General features: G+C 45.8%; 1 protein-coding gene and 1 long non-coding RNA gene across 3 annotated transcripts in view; both read right to left on the reverse strand.

Moving 5' to 3' along the window:
- Positions 1 to 6,589: 6,589 nt before the first annotated feature.
- The window catches only part of LOC134936492 (uncharacterized), a 41,709-nt gene continuing 21,290 nt past the window's right edge, over positions 6,590 to 27,008 (reverse strand). For both annotated transcript variants that reach the window (XR_010180515.1, XR_010180511.1), the window contains exons 3-4: positions 22,076 to 22,161; positions 6,590 to 6,636 (exon numbers count right to left, since the gene is read on the reverse strand). This is a non-coding gene — a long non-coding RNA (uncharacterized LOC134936492). The remainder of the gene's footprint in view (positions 6,637 to 22,075; positions 22,162 to 27,008) is intronic.
- LOC134932122 (uncharacterized) lies at positions 7,450 to 8,994 on the reverse strand. Its single transcript, XM_063926239.1, has 3 exons — positions 8,905 to 8,994; positions 8,477 to 8,602; positions 7,450 to 8,361 (listed from the first exon to the last, which is right to left on the reverse strand). The coding sequence occupies exons 1-3, from the start codon at positions 8,992 to 8,994 to the stop codon at positions 7,741 to 7,743; spliced, it is 837 nt and encodes a 278-aa protein (XP_063782309.1). The 3' UTR covers positions 7,450 to 7,740.

A 27,008-nucleotide genomic window follows, 5' to 3' on the forward strand; every position in this document is an offset into this window, starting at 1 on the left:
AACTTCAACAACAGATGTACATTTCCCTGACATAGAATACCACCGCATTTACCGTAATTATGTCTTTTCTTCATTTCTACAACCCTCAGGTAATGACACACATAGTATAGGGAATACAGGCACAGATATCAGCAATCACACATTCCCCCATTCATGTATCATCAACTAAAATGTGCTCCCCATTTTGTTCAAAATCCGAAAAAGAGCTCGGTAAAGTTTGACAGCCCATCCACAGACCTGTACCACGGGATAAGAAGGAATTCAAATGTATACTTCGCAATACCTCGAAGCTTGATTTACAACACGTACGGCACGATGATACATGACCCCCCAAACATGGACTCATACACACACGCTTCTGCTATCTCACTAGGTCATACCCTCTTCACACCTACTCCTCTCTCCTCCCCTACCCAACCATGGAAATGAATTAACCCCTGACCTATATTTTTCTCCTTTTGAAATGTTTTAGAAGGTGGCAGTTATTATTTACTGCCAAAGGGTAGACTGTCAAAGTCAGAAAAATATCTCTATGCACACTGCCATATTTGCACCTCATTCATGTCCACGCTGCGCATGCGTACGCTCTCCCGTACGTGCACATACTCACAGCCGCGGGCACCCGCAGGCGCACGGTATGCGTATTTACGGTAGAGTTTATGTAATCATAGCGTGCGACTCAATCGTTACATATTTTCATTAATAATGTATTTTATAGATCATGGTCCCTTTGATAGATTCTGAAAGTTTGGTTAATATAGAATGTCCCTGAACGGAGGAATCCCTCTTTGTATTGTGCGAAGGGTCTAACAGGAGTCATACAGTGGTGTTTGGTACCCATCGGAAGAGTATTTAAATAGCAATATTCCGGTGTTGGTTTGGAGCGGATTAATCGCTCGTGCGAATAGTTATGGACATAAGAAGTTATGTCCATTTATTATTATTTGTTCTTACTTAGTCATGCACCTGAACAGTTGGAGACAGGTATCAGTGGGTCTCAAATGGCTCTTTGACCTTAGAGATCCCCCAAACAATAGTTTGCATGTTGGGAGGGCCTCATATCTTTACATGCATAAGGTAAGCACCGGAATAGTAATTGAAGATCAATTGTACTCCAAATCAGTATCTTTCCCGCAGACGGAGTACAATAGTCTTTAATTACACTGAGCTTTGAGACTCAATGAGGAGGGCCAACACCTGTGTTTTCGAATGGATTAGGGTTTGTATCCAGGAGAATGAGGGCTGAGATGTCATTGTCTCAACTGAAAGTGGACATCATGAATATAGAACAAAACCCAGACAGGATTCTGTTTTGTATTCGTCAAACAATAGCTCTCCAGAAGACAGGAATGTGTTGGTCATCACCCATTGTGTTGCATAACCAAGGCCACTGATACAAGACAGCCCACCTGTATGACTCAACCTATGACCTTTGTTATAATGCGAAGCCGAATTCCTGCGTCCAATGGACAATGAGATTGTAGGGACCATTGGATTGCATTGTGTGAGTAGCATAAAAGACGGGCCTGTGGCATCCAGCTGGCACTTCTCATCAAACGGTTCTCATTGCTGATAATCGGGAAGCTGGCTGTCCAGAAGCGCTTGCGATCGTTACCCTTGTGCGTAAGTTTCTCTCCGTAATCATTGTCTTTCTGTGAGCCATTTCTCTCATCTCTCTCCCTATCTCTCTCTCTCTCTCTCTCCGTCTCTCTCCATCTCTCTCTCTCTCTCTCCGTCTCTCTCTCTCTCTCCCTTCTCTTTTCTCCCATATCTCCCCTTGACTAGTATTGTATTGTATTGTATTAGATTGGTATTGTATTGTATTTCTAGTGTAGCTATTTTGGTTAGGAAGTCTCTGTTATATTGTAGTGTATCATTTGTACTGTGATTCCTTTTTGCAAGTATATTAGTTATAATACATATAATAGGCTTTGGACCCTAAACAAGTATCTGTGTATTTCTTATAGTGTTAAGTGTTCACTTGAGCGTCGGTGACTCTCAAGCAGCTTTGTAGTTAATCAGGTTACACCAGGTTGCACTTACACCCTGTCTCAACACTAAGGTATACTGTGTATTTCATTGTTAAAAATATAGATATAAAGGTATAGCGTTGTGAGCGTCTGCGCCGCTGGTGATCTCCTCGTGGTCTCGAGCGTCTGCTACGCCATAGCGAATCATTACGTTAGTCAACAGCCAATAGCGTGCCTGCCTGTGATCTCTGGGCCGTGAGCGAACGTGACGCTTGAGCGTCTCGCCTACGGCTGAGCGATCGTTACGCAACTAGCGTACCCTTACGGTACTTCTTAAGTAAACAGCGTACAGTGTTCTTAGACCTCAAAGGGTTGTTTATACGATAAAGGAATCCAGCTTTATCAGCGCATGTGCACATGCTTACACATACAGATAATTCCCAGAAGCCCATGCAGTAGCACAAAAGTTCTTGAACTTGTCACATGACCAGTGTCAGGTGGTGACAGTTGGTCAAGACAGTGAGCTGTGGTCACCATTTTAAAATAGAAGCTGCAAAAGGCTCAGGACAGGATGTACTAAATGCAAAATGTGGTAAACCCCCGTTTACTGAATTTTTCGAATGTACTAAGCAGCAGCCGCCGGGTCAGCGTCGCAGAGGAGATCGCCAGTTTTTCCTAATGATACCCCATAAAAGCATATAAGCTTCTCGCCGCAGAGCTGGTGTGAGGGATCCCAACAGCTGCCCCCATCACACTGCACATTAAGATGTATGGAACTAGTCTCAAACTGCATCCTCAAGGCATCGTATCAGATCAGGTTTTATGGTGAATTTTAACCTTGTCTGCTTGGGCCTAATTCAGACCTGATCGCTACTCTGTGAATTTGCAGAGGTTTGCAATCGGATAGTCGTCGCACAGCCAGAGGGAAAATCTGCCCGTGTAAGTCTGTATACGCCATGTGAAAAGCTATGCAAATGCCAGTCAGCTGCAAATCTGTTTTCAACTCACTTACCATCAAATGATTTTTCCAGTCTGTGCATAGCCCAGGACTTACTCCCACAGTACGAAAAAAACAGGCTGATCGAGCCAGAGCGGACGTCACATACCTTCCTTGAAAATGCTTGGGAATGCCTGTATTTTTCCTGACACTCCCAGAAAACAACCAGTTACTAACCCCCAAACGTTTGATTCCTGTCACTCAATCTGTGTTTGCCTAGCAATCAAAATTTGCAGGAATTTTTGCAATTTACAATCCATACGCATGCACAGTCATTCAATAATCAGACGCTTTGCGATTTCGCACCACAGCGATCAGGTCTGAATTAGGCCCTTAGTCCACCTTGTGGGCCCAGTTTGTTTAACCCATGATATTCGCCTTTACTGTTATGTTTTTATATATGTCTGTATGTTGCAGAATTTTATAAGCAGCTATTCCAAAACAGATGTACAAGGGATGTTCCCAAAATAATTTTTCTACTACACACTTTTCTACTTTTTAAATGTGTGCAGACACTTTTCTGCTGTTTTTATACAATGCAGTATTTTATAATGTGGCCCTGGATCTCCTCCTTGTCTGGCACTTTTGATACTTGCCACTTTGTCGTTAATGTTGCTGGTCATTTTTGTTAGCATGTACACTGCAATATTGTGTGCATAGATCTTTTGCTTATATCTACCTATGAAGTGTTCCCTCTAGGTGTATGGTGCCGATTAGTGAGGTGGGCATATTTTAATTCTGGTGATCCTAATTGTAGATGGTATATATAACAACTACTGTACAATAACAGTAGTTGTAATGATACATACCATCTCCAGTTAGGACCACCAGAAATAAAAAAAAAATGCCCTCCTCGCTAATCAGCACCCTGCAAACAAGTGTGAACACTTTCATGTGGACACATCTGTACAGAAGCCCAACACTAACAGAATTGCAAAGAGACCTGTCATTCATGCCAGGCATCTCCCGCTATGGGGTGTATTCAATTGCTGTTGGATTTGTTCCGACTGTCGGATTGGATCCTACTATTAAAAGCCCCGGTTTCCGACAGCAAACTTGTCGGAACGGTTCCTTCCCAGCTGTCGGATTTCTGTAACCAGAGCCGTAACTAGGTGTGTGCCAGAGGGGCATTGCACACAGCGCAACTGCACTGTGGGCGCACCATCTGGCAGCACCACCCGCACAGCTGCTGCCCGCCGCCTACTCTCATTGGCTCCTGCCTCCCGCCGCTGCAGTGCTGTCAGAAACCCCCCCTGAGGGAGACGGAGACACCTCTGCCTCTGTCTCCTTGATTCCCGCAACGATGATCGGCGCTGCCAGCAGCTCCTTTAGATAGAGAGCGCTGCGCTGCTCAACAAAGCTCTCCTGCGCTACGACTGGCAGCTTCGGGCACCCAGCATCAGGGGAAGCGGTAGGACTGGCAGCGGCGGCAGGCACTAAACAGCAATGCACAAAGGATTTGTGCATTGCTGTTTAGTGCCTGCTGCCGCTGCCAGTCCTACCGCTTACCCTGACGCCCGAAGCCGATTTGTGCATTGCTGTTTGGTGCCTACCGCCGCTGCCTGAGGTCCCGGCAGCGCTGTGGCTGAGTACTCTGCTGCCTGTGAAGTGGACAGGAGGAGTCAGAAGCCGGCAACCGCACGTAAGTGCCTACACAGACACCACACTACACTTTAATGGTAGGGGGCGGTGGGGGGGTGTAAGGGGGACTCTGCCTGCCATAATGTGTAAAAGGTGGACGTGGTCTGCCGTAACGTGTAAAAGGTGGACGCGGTCTGCCGTAACGTGTAAAAGGTGGACGCGGTCTGCCGTAACGTGTAAAAAGGGGACGCTGTCTGTCGTAACGTGTAAAAAGGGGACGCTGTCTGTCGTAACGTGTAAAAAGGAGGCGCTGTCTGTCGTAGTGTGTAAAAAGGGGACGCTGTCTGCCGTAACGTGTAAAAAGGGGACGCTGTCTGTCGTAGTGTGTAAAAAGGAGGCGCTGTCTGTCGTAGTGTGTAAAAAGGGGACGCTGTCTGCCGTAACGTGTAAAAAGGGGACGCTGTCTGTCGTAACGTGTAAAAAGGGGACGCTGTCTGTCGTAGTGTGTAAAAAGGAGGCGCTGTCTGTCGTAGTGTGTAAAAAGGAGGCGCTGTCTGTCGTAGTGTGTAAAAAGGGGACGCTGTCTGCTGTAACGTGTAAAAAGGGACGCTGTCTGCCGTAATGTGTAAAAAGGGGATGCTGTATCCCGTAATGTGTAAAAAGGAGGCGCTGTCTGCCGTAATGTGTAAAAAGGGGATGCTGTATCCCGTAATGTGTAAAAAGGGGACTCTGTCTGCCGTAATATGTAAAAGGGTACGCTGTCTGCCGTAACGTGTAAAAGGTGGACGCTGTCTGCCGTAACGTGTAAAAAGGAGGCGCTCTGCCGTAATGTGTAAAAAGAGGACGCTGTCTGCCGTAATGTGTAAAAAGAGGACGCTGTGTGCCGTAATGTGTAAAAAGAGGACGCTGTCTGCCGTAATGTGTAAAAAGAGGATGCTGTCTGCCGTAATGTGTAAAAAGGGGACACTGCCCGCGTAATGTGTAAAAAGGGGCTCTACCTGGTGTAGTGGCGCTACTGTGCGGCACAATTTGCATAATGGAGACTACTGTGCACCATTATGAATTGGTATTATTTTGTGGCCACGCCCCTATATTTTTTGTTTGCGCCTACGGCGCGCACTGCCGCCGGTTTACATTAAGGGGGCGCAGATGCAGTCTCTTGCACACACTTGAAATGTTGTGACACTTGTGTTTTTTATACCATTGTTGCATACTGTTTTACCTTTTAATTAAACCTTCTTTTCCACAGGTTTCCCATGGATGGTCTTCTAAACCTGAACCCCTCTACGTTGTAAATTGGTGATGACCTCCCTTTTCTACCATGATGGCCTACTTGCTATGTGGACCCCCCTACTGTGGTGTGACCAGGAGAACCCTTCTGGTGAGATGCTGCACCCCAAACTTGAAATGTTGTGACACTTGTGTTTTTTTATACCATTATTGCGTACTGTTTTACCTTTTAATTAAACCTTCATCTTTTCTGCAGGTTTCCCGTGGATGGTCTTCTGAACCCTGAACCCCTCTACATTGTAAAGTGGTGATGACCTCCCTTTTCTACCATGATGTCCTACTTGCTATGCGGACACCTCTTCTGCGGTGTGACCAGGAGTACCCTTCAGGTGAGATGCTGCACCCCAAACATGAAATGTTTTTTTTTACCAATGTTGCATACCTGGGCACCATTTTTGCTAATGGAAAGAAAACACTTATACCTTTTTACTAAATACCCGTTTCTCTTCCACAGGTTTCCCTTGGATGTTCATGAAAAACCCTGAACCCCTCTACAGCGGAATGTGGTGCTGAAACCTTCCCTCTACCATGATGGCCTACTTGCGATGTGGTCCCACCATGTGTCGTGATGTGTTGCCCAATATTGTGTCCTATCCCTACTATTAACATTGTCCTGTCCAAATTCAATTTACATTAACAGTTAAAGGAAACACCATTTGATTGATTTCAAAATTTTATTGATTAAGAAATGTTTAAAAATCTTTATTGTATTCAAAAATAAAAAACTTTTGAAACATAATTATATTTATGTGTTTCTTGACCTTCTTAGTCCATTAGGTTTTTCTTTTTGTAGAATACCTGAAACAAATAGAAATATACACATAAGTACTTGAAAAATAATATGTCATGGTTCTCAAAACATATCCCTACAGCTGTTGGGTAACTACAAAGCCCAGCACTCCCTGGCACCAGGTGGCAGAGAATGTTGGAAGGTTACGTTCTACAGGAGTCTTGAGCAGGGATGGGAATCTTTGGCCCTCCGGCTGCTGTAGAACTGCACACCCCAGCATGGCCGGCCACTGTTTTTCAAGTAAGACATTTTAAAACTGTTGCAGGCCGTGCTGGTATGTGTATTTCACCATCAGTGGGAGGGCCAAAGGGTGAAAACCTATGGTCTAGAGCAGTGGTTTCTATCCTGGGTACACAAGTACCCCAACAGTTCATGTTTTCCAGGTCTCCTCACAGGATTGCAAGTGAATTAATTTGGTCCACCATTGGGTATTTTGAAATGTGTCAGTGAGTAATGAATACATCTGTTCACCTGCTGGGTGACCTGGAAAGCATGAACTGTTGTAGGTACCTAATGCCCTCTAGCTGTTGTGGAACTACACAGCCCAGCATGCCCTGCCACCTGGTGGCAGAGAATATTGGAAGATGAAGTTCTACAAGAGCCTAGATTTGGAAAGGGGCACCTAAGGCCCCCTAGCTATTCTGGAACTACACATCCCAGCATGCATTTGCAACAGTTAAGTTTCTTGGATATGGTAAACCTGTTGCTGAGTGTGCTGGTATGTGTAGTTCCACATCAGCAGGAGGAACAAGGGTTCCCCATCCCTGTACTATGCTATGGGTCTGAATTTTGGACCAACCATATTGAAGAAAACTGGTGAATAAGCCAATAGCACATCATGGTACAATTTAAATAAAACATTTTTAAAGAAATGTGGGATCAGAGTTTGCTCTTTAATGGTTCATTTGAATAAACCGTAGCCAAAATATAAAGGAGCTGTCATCCTTTCACCACATTTATACACACACATGCATGTATACCCAAAATCGAACTCTCAACTCCTTTGTAAATTAAACCTGCTCATGAGAAATTTGCAAGTTAAAACATTGCAAAGAAAAAAATAAACTAATGGGAGGGAGAAAAGGGGACACAAAAATATACATATAAAAGAATTACATTTTACAACAAATTTCAGTCTCCAGTATCCTCTTCATCCGGATCCAGAATTGGTGGTATGCTTGGTGGTGATGGACGTCTTCTTGGAGGTCTTGTTGGTGCTGCTGGTCGAGTCTACCTGTAGACTGGGTACATCCCTTGATACCCTTGGTATTGTTGATATTGTCAATACCAGGGTGTTCGTGAAGTAAGGGCATACGGTGGGGGTCACTGTGCAGCTGTTGGTGGTAGTCTTGATGATGGTTGTGGTGCTCCTGGAAGTTTTTCTTCATGAGTTGCATGGAAGTCACGCTAAGACTGGAGCTTGCTGCTGTTTGGCGTTGGTTTGCTGCCATGCTGTCCATGGCGGCGCTTTGACAAACTGAGTTGTACACCAATTTGCAGACAGATGTTGTCAGAATCTGAAGAGTGTCCATGATGGTGTGTCGATCCTCTTTCTGAATTTCTTTAAGAGTGTTGGACATACTGTCCATTGTAATCCTTATGGCCTCCATTTGGCTGTTGATGGTATCTCTGACGGAGTCCTGACGGTGCTGCATCTCCACAGCCAAGGTGTTAACCCTGTCCACACGTGATGGTGCCACGTTGAATATCCACCACCACTGGAATTGTTGAAGCTGAAATTAAAAAAAAAAAAAAAAATTAGTTGCAGCGCACATTACATTTTTAAGGGATTTATCACAACTTTTTAATGAGAAAAACATTATACATGTATATATACTAATTACTCACCAAGAGGTGTGGAAGCAGTTGGCTGCGGATCCACATCCTCTTCATCCGAGTCTTCCTGAAGTAGGTCTGGTCTGAAGTACGGTCCAATTCTTGATGCCCATCCGGAGCTGCTTTATGGCATTCCATCTGTTTAAAAAAAAAAAAAAAAAAAAAAAAAGACAATCTCAATCTACAAAGGAAAAAATTTGTATAAAATATTTTGCTAATCCAAAAAAAACCATTGCATTCAAAGTTCTACCTTCTTGGATCCGAGGTCCCGCTGCTCCAGGGACATCCATGACTCAACCCATGTCTTCTCCCGATACTCTTCTGCTGGGGACTGAAGCTGGGTCCTTTTCGCTGGCTTCAAATTCCTCGAAAGTGTCCTCCGTTACTCCTGTGGACTCAAACATGCTGGGGATGGTTTATGTGTTGAGTGTCATGGTTACATCCAGGTCTGTGGCAGGAGGCTGTTCGGAAACATGCTGTTCACTCCTGCTGGCTCTTTGATCCTTGGTGGCAGATGTTTGTGTAGCCATCCTCTGTGCTCCTGCTGTCTTCTTTGGTCTCCTTCTTGGTGGTTCCTCCTCCTCCTCATCATGAACTCAACCTCTTCATGAGGAGTCGACATTTCCTGCTGTTACTTATATCATGATGGGGTTCATTTTTCTTTGGATGGTATTCTCCCAGGAAGTCCATTGGAGGTACAAGTTGGGTCCACCTCCGGTTCTCATCTCATGGTGTCACTGCATTCCATCTTCTTAACTTGTCTTCTGCAGTTGCCGTATCTCTTCATGCAGTTTCAGAAGTCCCGACGGATTCCAGCAACTGCAGTCAATCTGTCGGCAATGTCATTCCAAAACTTCCTTTTCACTTTTGGTGCAGTTCTCTGTGCCATTGGTCCATAAAGCATGTTGTAGGATCTGTCCACAGCTTCGACCAAGACACTTCTCTCCAATTCGCTGTACTGTGGTATCTTCTGAGTCTTCCTTCTGGTGAGCCGTCATCTTCGGAAGGTTCTTCTTGATGACTTGTTGTCTTTTAGGGGAAAAACGCCCCATAAATTTGCAAACGGACCTGTGGGTGTGCCTACCAGTATGTGATTATACTTGGAAGTGTGCAAACTGACCTATTGGTGTGCCTACCGGTATGTGAGTGTACCTGGCAGTGTAAAAACTGACCTGTGGGTGTGCATACTGGTATTTGAGTGTACCTGGCAGTGCGCAAACTGACCTGTGGGTGTGGCTACCAGTATGTGAGTGTACCTGGCAGTGCACAAACTGACCTGCGGGTGTGCCTACCGGTAAGTAAATGTACCTGGTTGTGAAATCTGACCTGTGGGTGTGCCTACCGGTATGTGAGTGTACCTGGCAGTGCGCAAACTGATCTGTGGGTGTGCCTACTGGTATGTAAGTGTGACTGCAAGTCTGGGAAGTGAGTATTATATAAGTACCTGGTTTGGCCTTTTCCTTCCTTGTTTTTGGCAATGTCAGTGATCTTTGGATGCCCTCGGTTGACTTGGCATCTCTTTCTCAGGACTAAGATCTTCGTCAGAGGTTTCTTCATGATGACTTGTACGCTTTTAGAATACCATAGTAACATAGTTTCTAAGGTTTAAAAAAGACAATTTTTCCATCGAGTTCAATCTATTAATGACTTCCTATACTTTACAATATTTAGGACCAATTTTATCTGTTGTGAATGTCGGCCATTCTGTTTATCCCTTGGTTTTTTTTGGTTTTTTTTAACTAGAGTGCATGTTCTGCCCACCATAACCCATTATATCCTTATGCATTAGGAATTTATCTAACCAATTCTTGAAAGTAATGACCGAGTCCGCCATTACTACTCTCTAAGACAGGGAATTCAAGATACGTATTGTCCTTACTGTGAAGAAGCCTTTCCATCTCTGTGTGCGAAATCTCCTCTCCTCTAACCTAAGAGAATGTCCACGTGTCCTCTGTGTTGATCTTACCAAAAACAAATCCCCAGCAAGCTCTGTGTATTGTCCCCTTGTATATTTGTAAATGTTGATAATGTCCCCTCCTAGTCTCCTCTTTTCCAGTGTGAACATGCCTAGCCTATCAAGGCTTTCCTCGTATTCTAGCATCTCCATCCCCTTGATCAATTTGGTCACCTGTCTCTGAACCTTTACTAGTTCCAGGATATCCTTTTTGTAGTATGGTGCCCAAAACTGTGCACAGTATTCAAGATGTGGCCTCACTAGGATTTATATAATGCGAGTATAACGCACATCTCTTGTATCAATTCCCCACTTTATGCGTGCTAATACCTTGTTTGCTGCAATCCTACTTTGGGTACAACAGCTAATTTTCTTATCTATATGAACACCTAAGTCTTTTTCCAGTACAGAATCCCATAGTTTAACCCCATTTAGTATGTAGGTGGTATTTTCGTTCTTGATACCAAAGTGTATTACCTTACACTTGTCTGTATTGAACCTCATTCCCCATTTTGCTGCCCATGCTTCCAGTTTAAATAAGTTGTTCTGAAGCGACTCAATATCCCCCTCCGAATTTATAACCTTACACTGTTTGGTATCGCCTGCAAAAATTTAAAACCATGCTCTCAAGACCTACTGTTAGATTATTTTTGAAAATGTTGAATAGTGGTCAAAGTGCAGACCCTTGTGGCACGCCACGTAGTACTTTAGTCCAATTCAAAATAGAGATGTGCACCGGAAATTTTTCGGGTTTTGTGTTTTGGGTTCGGTTCCGCGGCCGTGTTTTGGGTTCGAACGCGTTTTGGCAAAACCTCACCGAATTTTTTTTGTCGGATTCGGGTGTGTTTTGGATTCGGGTGTTTTTTTCAAAAAACCCTAAAAAACAGCTTAAATCATAGAATTTGGGGGTCATTTTGATCCCAAAGTATTATTAACCTCAATAACCATAATTTTCACTCATTTTAAGTCTATTCTGAACACCTCACAATATTATTTTTAGTCCTAAAATTTGCACCGAGGTCGCTGGATGACTAAGCTCAGCGACCCAAGTGGCCGACAAACACCTGGCCCATCTAGGAGTGGCACTGCAGTGTCACGCAGGATGGCCCTTCCAAAAAACACTCCCCAAACAGCACATGACGCAAAGAAAAATGAAAGAAAAAAGGGAGGTGCAAGATGGAATTGTCCTTGGGCCCTCCCACCCACCCTTATGTTGTATACACAGGACATGCACACTTTAACCAACCCATCATTTCAGTGACAGGGTCTGCCACACGACTGTGACTGAAATGACGGGTTGGTTTGGACCCCCACCAAAAAAGAAGCAATTAATCTCTCCTTGCACAAACTGGCTCTACAGAGGCAAGATGTCCACCTCATCATCATCCTCCGATTCATCACCGTGTACATCCCCCTCCTCACAGATTATCAATTCGTCCCCACTGGAATTCACCATCACAGCTCCCTGTGTACTTTGTGGAGGCAATTGCTGCTGGTGAATGTCTCCATGGAGGAATTGATTATAATTCATTTTAATGAACATCTTCTCCACATTTTCTGGAAGTAACCTCGTACGCCGATTGCCGACAAGGTGAGCGGCGGCACTAAACACTCTTTCGGAGTACACACTTGTGGGAGGGCAACTTAGGTAGAATAAAGCCAGTTTGTGCAAGGGCCTCCAAATTGCCCCTTTTTCCTGCCAGTATACGTACGGACTGTCTGACGTGCCTACTTGGATGCGGTCACTCATATAATCCTCCACCATTCTTTCAATGGGGAGAGAATCATATGCAGTGACAGTAGACGACATGTCCGTAATCGTTGTCAGGTCCTTCAGTCCGGACCAGATGTCAGCATCAGCAGTCGCTCCAGACTGCCCTGCATCACCGCCAGCGGGTGGGCTCGGAATTCTGAGCCTTTTCCTCGCACCCCCAGTTGCGGGAGAATGTGAAGGAGGAGATGTTGACAGGTCGCGTTCCGCTTGACTTGACAATTTTCTCACCAGCAGTTCTTTGAACCCCTGCAGACTTGTGTCTGCCGGAAAGAGAGATCCAATGTAGGTTTTAAATCTAGGATCGAGCACGGTGGCCAAAATGTAGTGCTCTGATTTCAACAGATTGACCACCCGTGAATCCTTGTTAAGCGAATTAAGGGCTCCATCCACAAGTCCCACATGCCTAGCGGAATCGCTCAGTGTTAGCTCCTCCTTCAATGTCTCCAGCTTCTTCTGCAAAAGCCTGATGAGGGGAATGACCTGACTCAGGCTGGCAGTGTCTGAACTGACTTCACGTGTGGCAAGTTCAAAAGGTTGCAGAACCTTGCACAACGTTGAAATCATTCTCCACTGCGCTTGAGACAGGTGCATTCCACCTCCTATATCGTGGTCAGTTGTATAGGCTTGAATGGCCTTTTGCTGCTCCTCCAACCTCTGAAGCATATAGGAGGGTTGAATTCCACCTCGTTACCACTTCTTGCTTCAGATGATGGCAGGGCAGGTTCAGGCGTTTTTGGTGTTGCTCCAGTCTTCTGTACGTGGTGCCTGTACGCCGAAAGTGTCCCGCAATTCTTCTGGCCACCGACAGCATCTCTTGCACGCCCCTCTCGTTTTTTTAAATAATTCTGCACCACCAAATTCAAGGTATGTGCAAAACATGAGACGTGCTGGAATTTGCCCATATTTAATGCACACACAATATTGCTGGCGTTGTCCGATGCCACAAATCCACAGGAGAGTCCAATTGGGGTAAGCCATTCTGCGATGATCTTCCTCAGTTGCCGTAAGAGGTTTTTAGCTGTGTGCGTATTCTGGAAAGCGGTGATACAAAGCGTAGCCTGCCTAGGAAAGAGTTGGCGTTTGCGAGATGCTGCTACTGGTGCCGCCGCTGCTGTTCTTGCGGCGGGAGTCAATACATCTACCCAGTGGGCTGTCACAGTCATATAGTCCTGAGTCTGCCCTGCTCCACTTGTCCACATGTCCGTGGTTAAGTGGACATTGGGTACAACTGCATTTTTTAGGACACTGGTGAGTCTTTTTCTGAGGTCTGTGTACATTTTCGGTATCGCCTGCCTAGAGAAATGGAACCTAGATGGTATTTGGTACCGGGGACACAGTACCTCAATCAAGTCTATAGTTGGCTCTGCAGTAATGATGGATACCGTAACCACGTTTCTCACCGCCCAGGATGCCAAGGCCTCAGTTATCCGCTTTGCAGCAGGATGACTGCTGTGATATTTCATCTTCCTCGCAAAGGACTGTTGGACAGTCGATTGCTTGGTGGAAGTAGTAAAAGTCGTCTTACGACTTCCCCTCTGGGATGACCATCGACTCCCAGCAGCAACAACAGCAGCGCCAGCAGCAGTAGGCATTACACGCAAGGATGCATCGGAGGAATCCCAGGCAGGAGAGGACTCGTCAGAATTGCCAGTGACATGGCCTGCAGGACTATTGGCATTCCTGGGGAAGGAGGAAATGGACACTGAGGGAGTTGGTGGGGTGGTTTGCGTGAGCTTGGTTACAAGAGGAAGGGATTTACTGGTCAGTGGACTGCTTCCGCCCAAAGTTTTTGAACTTGTCACTGACTTATGATGAATGCGCTGCAGGTGACGTATAAGGGAGGATGTTCCGAGGTGGTTAACGTCCTTACCCCTACTTATTACAGCTTGACAAAGGCAACACACGGCTTGACAAATGTTGTCCGCATTTCTGTTGAAATACTTCCACACCGAAGAGCTGATTTTTTTGGTATTTTCACCAGGCATGTCAATGGCCATATTCCTCCCACGGACAACAGGTGTCTCCCCGGGTGCCTGACTTAAACAAACCACCTCACCATCAGAATCCTCCTGGTCAATTTCCTCCCCAGCGCCAGCAACACCCATATCCTCCTCATCCTGGTGTACTTCAACACTGACATCTTCAATCTGACTATCAGGAACTGGACTGCGGGTGCTCCTTCCAGCACTTGCAGGGGGCGTGCAAATGGTGGAAGGCGCATGCTCTTCACGTCCAGTGTTGGGAAGGTCAGGCATCGCAACCGACACAATTGGACTCTCCTTGTGGATTTGTGATTTCGAAGAACGCACAGTTCTTTGCTGTGCTTTTGCCAGCTTAAGTCTTTTCATTTTTCTAGCGAGAGGCTGAGTGCTTCCATCCTCATGTGAAGCTGAACCACTAGCCATGAACATAGGCCAGGGCCTCAGCTGTTCCTTGCCACTCCGTGTGGTAAATGGCATATTGGCAAGTTTACGCTTCTTCTCCGACGATTTTATTTTAGATTTTTGAGTCCTTTAACTGATATTTGGTGTTTTGGATTTTACATGCTCTGTACTATGACATTGGGCATCGGCCTTGGCAGACGACGTTGATGGCATTTCATCGTCTCGGCCATGACTAGTGGCAGCAGCTTCAGCATGAGGTGGAAGTCGATCTTGATCTTTCCCTATTTTTGGAACCTCAACATTTTTGTTCTCCATATTTTAATAGGCACAACTAAAAGGCACCTCAGGTAAACAATGGAGATGGATGGATACTAGTATACTTATGGATGACGAGTGACTGCCGACACAGAGGTAGCTACAGCCGTGGACTACCGTACTGCGTCCGCTAGTATAGACTGGATGATAATGATATGAAAAATATATATATATATATATATATATATATATATATATATATATATATATATATATATATATCACTACTGCAGGACAGGTATATATTATATAATGACGGCCCTGCTGGACACTGTCAGCAGACTCCTAAACTACTAGTATGAAGATAGAAAAAAAAAAACCCCACCACAGGTAGGTATACAATTATGGACGAGCACTGCCGACACAGAGGTAGCTACAGCCGTGGACTACCGTACTGCGTCTGCTAGTATAGACTGGATGATAATGATATAAAAAAAATATATATTATATATATATATATATATATATATATATATATATATATATATATATATATCTATCACTACTGCAGGTATATATTATAATATAATGAATGACGGACCTGCTGGACACTGTCTGTCAGCAGAATGCGTTTATAGAATAAAAAAATAAAAAAAACACCACACGAGTGTTTAACTTTTTCAGGCAGACAATATACTGGTGGTCACTGGTCAGTCACACTGGCAGCAAAAGTGTGCACTGTTATGTACTCCTGCTATAACTGCTCCCCAGTCTCCCCCACAATTAAGCTGTGTGAGCAGTGAGCACACAGCACAGTCAGATATATATAGATGATATTATCATGCAGCACACTGAGACTGAGCACAGATATGGTATGTGACTGTGTATCGTTTTTTTTCAGGCAGAGAACGGATTTTAAATAAATAAAACTGGTGGTCACTAGTATAACTATCAGCAAAACTCTGCACTCTGAGTACTCCAGTCCTAATGCTCCCCAAAATTACTGAAATTAAATTACTAGTAAATCAAGTGTCTCACTCTATCTAAACGGAGAGGACGCCAGCCACGTCCTCTCCCTATCAATCTTAATGCACGTGTGAAAATGGCGGCGACGCGCGGCTCCTTATATAGAATCCGAGTCTCGCGATAGAATACGAGCCTCGCGAGAATCCGACAGTGGGATTATGACGTTCGGGCGCGCTCGGGTTAACCGAGCAAGGCGGGAAGATCCGAGTCTGCCTCGGACCCGTGTAAAAAGGCTGAAGTTCGGGGGGGTTCGGATTCCGAGGAACCGAACCCGCTCATCTCTAATTCAAAAACAGTTCCATTTACCTCAACTCGCTGCTCCCTATTTTCCAACCAATTTCTAACCCAAGTGCATATTGTGCACCCTAGCCCTAGTTCTTGTAGCTTATAGGTAAGTCATGTGTGGTACAGTGTCAAAAGCTTTAGCAAAGTCTATAACGATTACATCCACATCCTTACCATGATCTTTGTTTGAGCTAACGGTTTCATAAAAGCATAATAAGTTTTGTGACAAGAACACTGGGATAGTGTTTGAGGGCAGGTATATTTGTCCCAGGTTCTTGTCTTACATGTTTTAGAAAATGTTAACTTCTAGGAAAAATGCTTTTTGTTTTGTCTGAACCTTTTCAGTTTGCTGTAAAAGCTGGGTAAAGGCTCTGAGAGAGAGAGATAAGGCGAGTTCTAGACATTGGGCCCAGTTCGGGTCTTTGGCCTCACAGAGGGCTAATCAGGGTTTCAGCTGTGTAAGAGTGATATAGTGCTTCTAACCTGATTAGTATGGGCAGACTGCCTGGGAAGGCTGCAGGGTCTGTGTGTGAGAGACACGCTTTCTGATGCAAGTAAGCTATACAGTATGTACTGAAGAACTCTGTTTTGTTTAGTGACAGTTAGGAACATCTTATGTTTAGTTAGTGCCGGACAGGCAAGGTATTTTTATTTTGGGGTTTGTTTTATTTTCTGTTTCAATAAAACTGGCCGGGGTCAGTTGTACCAGAAACTGGACTTGTGTTGTTCCTCAGCTGCTGCGTCCTGCCATATTCCCCAGGAAAAGGCACCTTGCACCCCTACAGTGTTACAACTTGGTGGAGAATGCGAGCAGGCCGTTCTGCGCATAAGTGAAAGCAGCTGCAAAGCCGCCTGAAAAATCTGTTGACATGGAGGATCTGCTTAAAGCCTTGCTGCAAGCTACAGCGGCTCAGCAGGAGGCCAACCGACAGCAGCAGGTGGCAATGGAGGAAAATTGGAGACTACAGCAGGAGGCCAACAGACAGCAGCAGGTGGCAATGGAGGAAAATAAGAGACAACAGCAGGCAGTTGTTGATGAACTTTACAGGCAACAGCGTCAGGATAGAGAGGCCTTAGCAGAAGTGGTGCAGAGACTTGCAGCTCGGGTTGGAGATGTGGCCGTCAGTGCTCCAACCAGCTCTAGTTCTATACGAGCCAGTCACTTCCTGCAGAAAATGACAGAGGCTGATGATGTGGAGGCCTATCTAACCACGTTTGAAAGGACTGCCGAGCGTGAGAACTGGCCGAAAGCACAGTGGGCCAGTCTGCTGGCACCTTTCCTGTCAGGTGAGCCCCAAAAAGCTTACTTTGATTTAAGCCCTGCTGAGGCTCGGGACTATGATAAACTAAAGACTGAGATCCTGACCCGCCTGGGAGTCACGCTGTCAGTACGAGCACAACGGGTGCACCGTTGGCTGTACGCCATGGAGAAGCCTCCGCGCTCCCAGATGCACGACCTTATTCAGCTAACAAAAAAATGGCTACAGCCAGAGACATTAACTGGTCCCCAGATGGTGGAAAGAGTCGTCATGGACCGCTACTTGAGATCTTTGCCCATGGTCCTGCGCAAGTGGGTGAGCCATGGAAACCCGGGTACTGCTGACCAATTAGTGGACATGGTAGAGAGGTATTTGGCAGCAGAGGAACTACTGATGACCACCCAGCAACCCATAGATCCTCGACAGCGCCCTTCAGTAAAGACTGGTAAGACTGTTCCGTGGGAAAACGTTGCTGGGCGGTTAAGAGAACGCAAGGCTGGAGAGACTGTAAACACTGGCCCTGGAAACAGGCCAATGGGGCTAGAACGGTCTATGCTGCCCAAATGGGTTGATAATCGTGTGGTTAAATGTTTTAGGTGTGGTATGCCAGGTCATGTTATTGCCAATTGCCCAGTCACGCAAGAACCCATGCAATGTGATGCTGCCTTTGAATGTCGCAGAATATCTTTCTTTGCTAGGTTAGCCTGTACTGTGGTACCTTCACCTGAGCTGGAAAAACAAATGTGTGATGTGTTCTTAGAAGGTAACCGGGTAGAGGCCTTGCTAGATTCAGGAAGTTTAGTTACCCTCGTGAAAGCTGGGTTAGTGAACCCCTTAAAGGTCCAGCAAATACCTATTGGGGTAACTTGCATACATGGGGATACCCAACATTATGCCACTGCTGAGGTGAATATAGAAACTTGTTGTGGGTCAGCAATGGTTAAAGTGGGACTGGTCCCTACCTTGGTGCATGAGGCCATAATAGGGAGGGATTTTCCTCATTTTTGGAAACTGTGGGAATCACGGTTATCAACAGATGTGAGAAGTAAAAAGCCAGTTGATAATACCGGTGATTTTATGGATGTACGTGGGTCTTCGGAACTTTCTGGCCCTTTGCCTTTTGCTAGTTTGGCTGGGGAAGTGACAGATGGGGAGTCCAGTGAGGACCCTCTTGCCGGGAACAGAGACATAGTAGTTAGAACTGAAAGCGTGCCTGACCAGGAGGTAAAGAAGGATCTGTTTGCGTCTTAACAGTTAAAGGATCCTACCTTAATAAAGGCTAGAGAGAATGTTAAGATTGTTAATGGGGAACCTGTGGTACCAGGTGACAGGGTTACGTATCCCCACATGGCCATCTGTAATGAGCTCTTGTACCACATTGTCAAAAGGGGTGAGGATGTGGTGGAACAGCTGGTAGTTCCCCAGCCTGATCGGAGAACGGTACTAGATTTAGCTCACAGTCACGTTACCGCAGGACATTTAGGGGCAGAAAAAAACCACTGAAAGAGTTTTACAAAGGTTCTTTTGGCCAGGGGTTTATAAAGAAGTGTCTGAATATTGTTCTTCCTGTCCTGAGTGCCAGTATCATGCCCCTAGACCCCATTTCAGGAGCCCACTAGTTCCCATGCCTATTATAGAGGTCCCGTTTGACAGAATAGCCATGGATCTCGTGGGGCCCTTGTTAAAGTCTGCTCGGGGCCATCAGTATATCCTGGTAATTATGGACTATGCCACTCGATATCCTGAGGCTGTCCCTTTACGCACTATCACAACCAAGGCGATAGCTAGGGAGCTGGTGCAGGTATTTAGTAGAGTGGGAATACCAAAAGAAATTTTGACTGACCAAGGTACTCCATTTATGTCAAGGATCATGAAAGAATTGTGCAAGTTATTTAAGGTCACTCACCTCAGGACGTCCATCTACCATCCCCAAACTGACGGGTTGGTGGAAAGGTTTAATAAAACATTAAAAAGTATGTTAAAAAAGGTTGTTGAGAGAGATGGGAAAAACTGGGATTGTTTGTTGCCCTACTTGTTAATGGCCATCAGAGAAGTTCCTCAGTCCTCTACGGGGTTTTCTCCATTTGATTTGTTGTATGGTAGACACCCCAGAGGGCTGTTGGATGTTGCCAAAGAGACGTGGGAAGGACAGCCCACTCCTTATAGAAGCGTTATTGAGCATGTAACACAAATGCAGGATAGGATTGCAGCCGTGGTACCTGTTGTCAGAGAGCACATGGAACAGGCCCAAAGTGCTCAACAGAGGGTCTATAACCGGAGTGCCAAGATACGGGAATTTGCTCCTGGAGATAGAGTTCTTGTTTTGGTACCCACTGTGGAAAGCAAATTCCTAGCTAAATGGCAGGGTCCATTTGAGATTAGGGAAAAAGTGAATGAGGTTAATTACAAAGTATACCAGCCGGGAAAGAGAAAACCCGAACAGATCTACCATGTTAACTTAATCAAACCCTGGAAAGATAGGTTGTCTCTGTCAGCGGAGCCTTGCCCTTCGGTGTCTTCACCCCGGTTGCTTCCCGCAGTGAAGGTGTCAGAGACATTATCAGCTGATCAGAACAATCAGGTTAAAGAATTTCTCATCCAAAATAGGGAGGTATTTTCAGAGCTGCCTGGCCGAACGACCATAATAAAACATGACATTGTCACAGAACCAGGGGTCAGGGTTCATTTAAAGCCATATAGGATTCCTGAAGCTCAGCGAGAAGCTATTTCTAAGGAAGTTAAAACCATGTTAGAACTTGGAGTCATAGAGGAGTCTAACAGTGAGTGGTCCAGTCCCATAGTGCTCATCCCGAAGCCCGACGGTAGCATACGCTTCTGTAATGACTTTCGTAAGTTAAATGAGGTGTCCAAGTTTGACGCATACCCCATGCCCCGTGTGGATGAGCTTGTAGAAAGGCTGGGAACAGCCAGGTTTCTCACCACATTGGACCTGACCAAAGGTTACTGGCAAATACCTTTATCTGATAGCGCCAAAGAAAAAACAGCCTTTTCGGTTCCGGAGGGGCTGTACCAGTATAAGATGTTACCCTTTGGGTTGCATGGGGCTCCAGCAACCTTTCAACGGGCGATGGATAAAATTTTGAGGCCCCATAGAAAATATGCAGCTGCCTATTTGGATGATGTGGTAATTCACAGTACAGACTGGGGGTCACATTTGGTTAAAGTACAAGCAGTACTGGACTCAGAGAGGCAGGGTTAACTGCTAACCCAAAGAAGTGCTGCCTCGCAATGGAGGAGGTCAAATACTTGGGCTTCACCATAGGCAGAGGTCTGATTAGGCCCCAATTGAATAAAGTTGATGCTATTCAAAACTGGCCTCGTCCAGTGAATAAAAAACAGGTAAGGGCTTTTTTGGGAATTACTGGGTACTATAGACGGTTTATTCCTAATTTTGCGACCACAGCGGTGCCGTTGTCAGACCTTACCAAAGGGAAGCAGTCAAATGTGGTGAAATGGAACCCTGATGCAGAAAAGGCGTTCCAAGCGTTAAAAGTGGCTTTGTGTTCACAACCGGTGTTGATAACACCAGATTTTTCAAAAGAATTTGTGGTACAGACAGATGCCTCAGAGGTAGGGATAGGTGCTGTGCTGTCCCAAACCAGAGATGGGGACGAACACCCTATCATTTATTTGAGTAGGAAACTCAATGAGCATGAAAAAAGGTATGCCATTGTGGAAAAGGAGGCTTTGGCCATTAAGTGGGCACTAGATACCTTGAGATATTACCTCTTGGGTAGACAATTCAGACTAGTGACAGACCATGCCCCTTTAAAATGGATGTATGTAAATAGAGGCAAGAATGCTCGTGTAACTAGATGGTTTCTAGCGTTGCAGGACTTTAAGTTTACTGTCGAACATAGACCGGGAACACAATTGGCCAACGCAGATGCATTGTCTCGCATCTTCTGTTTGGGGGCTACAAGTGTTCCGGCCCCTAGGTCGAAACAGGGGAGGGGGATATGTGACAAGAACACTGGGATAGTGTTTGAGGGCAGGTATATTTGTCCCAGGTTCTTGTCTTACATGTTTTAGAAAATGTTAACTTCTAGGAAAAATGCTTTTTGTTTTGTCTGAACCTTTTCAGTTTGCTGTAAAAGCTGGGTAAAGGCTCTGAGAGAGAGATAAGGCGAGTTCTAGACATTGGGCCCAGTTCGGGTCTTTGGCCTCACAGAGGGCTAATCAGGGTTTCAGCTGTGTAAGAGTGATATAGTGCTTCTAACCTGATTAGTATGGGCAGACTGCCTGGGAAGGCTGCAGGGTCTGTGTGTGAGAGACACGCTTTCTGATGCAAGTAAGCTATACAGTATGTACTGAAGAACTCTGTTTTGTTTAGTGACAGTTAGGAACATCTTATGTTTAGTTAGTGCCGGACAGGCAAGGTATTTTTATTTTGGGGTTTGTTTTATTTTCTGTTTCAATAAAACTGGCCGGGGTCAGTTGTACCAGAAACTGGACTTGTGTTGTTCCTCAGCTGCTGCGTCCTGCCATATTCCCCAGGAAAAGGCACCTTGCACCCCTACAGTGTTACAGTTTGTTTGGCGTGATCTATCCTTCACAAATCCATGTTGGTTCCTATTAATAACCTTATTGGCTTCAAGAAATTCTGTATACAATCCCTTAAAATACCTTCCCCGCTATAGATGTAAGACTTACTGGTCTATAATTACCCAATTCAGATTTACTTCCCTTTTTGAATATCGGCACAACTTCAGCTATACGCCAATCATTGGGAACCATGCCTGAATGAAAAATACAATACATTAATTCAGTGAGCTGGGGGTATGCCTAGGTGCAAGTCAGTATCTAGCAGTGTGCAAACTGACCTGTGGGTGTTCCTATGTATGTTAGTTTGGCTGCATGTGCCAAAAATAGGATTAATACCCACCGGTAAATACTTTTCTCATATTCCATAAGTTATATTGGGAATCTAGTACGATGTGGTATAGATGGGGTCCAAAGGAGCCAGTGCACTTTAAATTTCTTCAACTGGGTGTGCTGGCTTCTCCCCTTTATGCCCCCTCCCACAGGCAGTTATAGGTAAAAATGTGCCCGAAGGAGAAAGGACATATATGAGAGAAGGAACATAACAGAAAAGGTGGTGAGATTTACATACCAGCACACCACTAACATACAACAACTAGCAACAGCAATAGCTGAACAGGTAACTAAAGAACAAAAACCTGCAGAAAAGTCCACGCACTGAGGCAGGCGCCCAATATCCCTTATGGACTACGAGGAACAGATTTACTGGTAGTTATTAAAATCCTATTTTCTCTAGCATCCATATTGGGGGATCTAGTATGATGTGGACATCCCAAAGCTTCGAGAATGGGCGGGAATGTGTGTAGACTGCTGCAACACTGCCTGCCCAAACTGGGTGTCCTCTTTGGCCAGGGTATCAAATTTGTAGAACTTCAAAGGTGTTCCTCTCCGACCAGGTAGCAGCTCGGCATATTTGCAAGGCCGAGACTCCACGGGCAGCCACCCAGGTAGAGCCCACTGATCTTGTAGAGTTAGCTTTTAGAGACTTAGGAACAGGTAAGGCTGCCGACACATAGGCCTGTTGGATAGTAAGCTTAATTCAACGAGCAATTGACTGCTTTGAAGCAGGTCAACCCTTTTTCTGCGCCGAGCTGTGCACTTTACATAGATCGTCAAGGCTCGCACAGCATACAGTGCTATAATAGGTTAATTCAGATGAAATGCGGAGACAACCTTCAGCAGGAACTGCTGTCTAGTTCGGAGCTCTGCTCTGTCCTCACTAAGGACCACGTATGGGCTTTTACACGATAAGGCCCCCAATTTTGAAACACGTAGAGCAGAAGCCATGGCCAGTAACATCACCGTCTTCCACGTGAGGTACTTTTCTACCAACATCAGAGGTTCAAAGCAGGAGGACTGTAGAAATGCCAACACTACATCCAAATCCCAGGGTGCTGTAGGCAGCACAAAAGGTCGTTGTATGTGGAGCACCCCTTGCAAGAAGGTCTGAACTTCAGACAACACTGCCAATTTCTTCTGGAAGAAAATATAGAAGGCTGATATCTGGACCTTAATGGAACCCAGACATAAGCCCATATCCACACAAGCCTGCAGGAAACATCCCAAGTGAAATACTGCAGGTGGATATGTGCATTCCTCGCACCAAGAGACATATCTCCTCCAGATATGATGATAGTGTGTTGACGTCACAGGTTTTCTGGCCTGAACCATGGTAGCAATAATGTTTTGGGGAAGGCCCTTGGGAGCTAGGATGTTCCGCTCAACCTCCATGCCATCAAATGAAGTTGCCGTAAGCCCGGGTAGACAAACGGTTCTTCTTGAAGAAGATCTCTTCTTAGTGGTAGAGGCCAATGGTTTTCGACGGACATGTCCAGAAGATCTGCATACCACGCCCTCTGAGGCCAATCCGGGGCAATCAGAATTGCCTGGACATCTTGATTTCTGATTCACTTTAGCACCCTTGGGAGCAATGGAATCGGAGTAAACAGGTAAACAAGCTGGTACGGCCAAGGCATCGCCAGTGCATCCACTGCCCTCACCTGAGGATCCCTGGTATGTGAGCAATACCAGGGAAATTTATTGTTGACAAGAAGCCATCATGTCTATTTGTGGGCAACCCCACCAGTCGATTAACTGTTGGAACACCAGATGTTGGAGCCCCCACTCCCCAGGTGGAGATTGTGATGACTCAGGAATTCTGCCTACCAGTTGTCCACACCAGGAATGAAGATTGCTGACATTGCTCTTGCATTTCATTCCGCCCAGAGGAGTATCTTTGACACTTCTTGCATGCAGGCTCTGCTTTTTGTCCCTCCTTGACAATTGATATACGCCACTGCCGTGGCATTATCCAACTGTATCTGGATCGAGTGATTCTTGAGTAGAGGAGAGGCCTAAAGCAGAGCATTGTAGATCCAGAATGTTGATCGGAAGGAGGGCATCATGAGCTGACCACCTGCCATGGAACTACACCCCTTGGGTGACAGCTCCCCATCCCCGTAGACTTGCATCTGTCGTGAGGAGGGTCCAATCCTGAATCCCGAAACTCCGGTCTTCTAGTAGATTGGAGGACTGTAGCCACCACAGGAGGGAAATCCGGGCCTGAGGTGACAGCTGAATCATCCGGTGCATCTGGAGATGCGACCCGGACCACTTGATCAGGGGATCCAATTGAAATGTTCTGACATGGAACCTCCCATACTGGATCGCCTTGTATGAGACAACCATTTTTCCAAGCATTCTTATGCATATATGGACGGACACTCGTGTAGACCATCTCCTGAAGTGTTTTCGCCTTGTCATCTGGTAGAAACACCTTCTGGGCCACAGTATCCAGCAACATCCCCAGGAACAGGAGCCTCTGAGTGGGCACCAGGTGGGACTTCTGCAAGTTAAGGATCCACCCATGGTCTAATAGAAGATGGATGGTGTGGTAGATATGGAGCAACAAAAGCTCCCTCGATCATGACTTTATTAGAAGATCATTCAGATAAGGGACCACATTGACCCAGAGTTTGAACATCATCTCCACCATCACCTTTGTGAATACCCTTGGGGCTGTGGACCGAAATGTCCGGTTTTGGCACCACAAACAGGTTTGAGTAAAACCCCATGCCATGTTGCAGTAGTGGTACTGGAACAATGATGTGGGACTGAACCAACTTTTGGATTGCCTGTTGTAATGTAACTTGCATATCCTCCAAAGCTGGTAAGCTTGATTTGAAAAATTGTTGAGGGGGAGTGCTGTCGAACTCCAGCCTGTAGCCCTGAGAAACGAGATCTCTGACCCAGGCATCCTGGCAGAAAGTCTCCCAGACGTGGCTCAAGTGATGCAGTCAAGCTCCCACCTCGAGATCCCCTCGGGGTGGGTGGGCACCGTCATGCTGAGGTCTAAGTTGAAGCAGAACCAGTGGACTGTTCCTGAGAACTGGTGCTTGCAGGTTTTCTGGACTTACCTCTGGTGCCTCTAGCTGCATTGGAGGCACCTCTGGCCTTTGATAAAAATCTGTGAGACTGAAAGGTCTGGACAGATGGCCCCGGATATGAGCATTTCGCCGGCGGGGCCCCAGAGGGGAGAAACGTGGATTTCCCAGCCGTAACTTTGGAAAGCCAGGTATCCAATTCGACCCCGAAAAGCCATTCCCCAGAAACGGGGAGGGATTCCACACTACATTTGGATTCTGCATCCATAATCAACTGACGCAACCACAAGGCCCTGTGCGCCGACACTGCCATGGCAGAAGTCAGTATTACTGTTCCCCATCTCCTTGAGCGGATCACAGAGGACATGGGTAGTATCCTGAATGTGCTATAGGAGGGTTACCATAGTAACTAATGGCATATCCCCCCAGAGCCCCCCTGAATCGGAGTGGCCCAAGAATGAATACCATGGGCCATCCAGAAACCCACAATGACAGGTCTCCGTGATATACCGGCTGCTGTGTATAAAGATTTTAGTGTAGTCTCTATCTTCCTATCCCCTGGATCCTTCATGGTAAATGAAGCCTGGGGCGGGCAGCACTGCCATTTTAGACAGGCGAGATACTGAGGCATCCACCCCAGGGGGTTCCTTCCAAAATTTTCTACCTTCAGGAGCAAATGGGAAAGTGCGCCAAAACTTTTTGGACACTTGGAATTTTTTGTCTGGATCTTTCCAGGCGTGCTTGAATAAGTCATCTAACTCTGTAGAATCAGGGAAAGTGAAATTAGGCTTGTTTTGTACAAAGAAAAATGACTGCTGTGATGTAGCATCCCTCTAGAGGGAGCTTTAACACATCCCTTATAGCCAAAATAAGGGTTTCAATACCCTGAACAGCGTCCGGATCCCCACTTATGGGGTCCAGGTCTCCCCATCATCCTGTATATCATCATCTTAATCAGAGAGAATAGCAGGTAAACCATGCTTCTGAGGACCTGCATGAGAGAGAGGGGGCTGTGCAACTGCCCTAGCAGCTAAACCTGCAACAGTTTGTTGTAGTAGCTGAGTTTTCTGCACATTAGCAGTGAGCTGGGATGACATTTCAGACATCATAGTCTTGAGACACTAACCAGTGGGACTCTGGACCCTCTCCCCCAGCCCCTTCACTGATTTGTGACGATTGACTGCATTGTTCACAGGAAACAGTCATTAGATAAGGGACAGAATCTAGTGTGACTGTTAGGAATGTCTGTGTTTGTGTTGCCCTGCATTGTCTCATTCCTGCCTATAGGGGTCTCACTTGCTGCCTTAGGTTTGAATAGCAGTTGCACACTCTGTCCCTGCAGGTTGATTACCTGATTGTGAGCAGCTGTGGCCAACACCTTGTGCTGCTATTTAGCTCCAGCTCACCAGCATTCATGTGCAGATCATTGTGGTTCCGTCTGGAGTGTGACTAGGCTCTCTCCAGTTATCCTGTCCTGCTTCTGCCATACCTACATCTTGGAGACATTTCCTGCAGTTTGCTGTTACATATGCCTTGCTACAAGACTTCTAACCCTGCTGGATCAACATATGCGTTCCTGAATTATTATTTGCAGTCTGTTTCCACCCCTGCCTGATTACTACGTTTTGGTATGTTATTTTCCCCCTGCTTGGTTTAAACCC

The sequence above is a fragment of the Pseudophryne corroboree genome, chromosome 1 (genome assembly GCF_028390025.1).
Source record: "Pseudophryne corroboree isolate aPseCor3 chromosome 1, aPseCor3.hap2, whole genome shotgun sequence".
In the NCBI taxonomy this organism is placed as follows: domain Eukaryota; kingdom Metazoa; phylum Chordata; class Amphibia; order Anura; family Myobatrachidae; genus Pseudophryne; species Pseudophryne corroboree.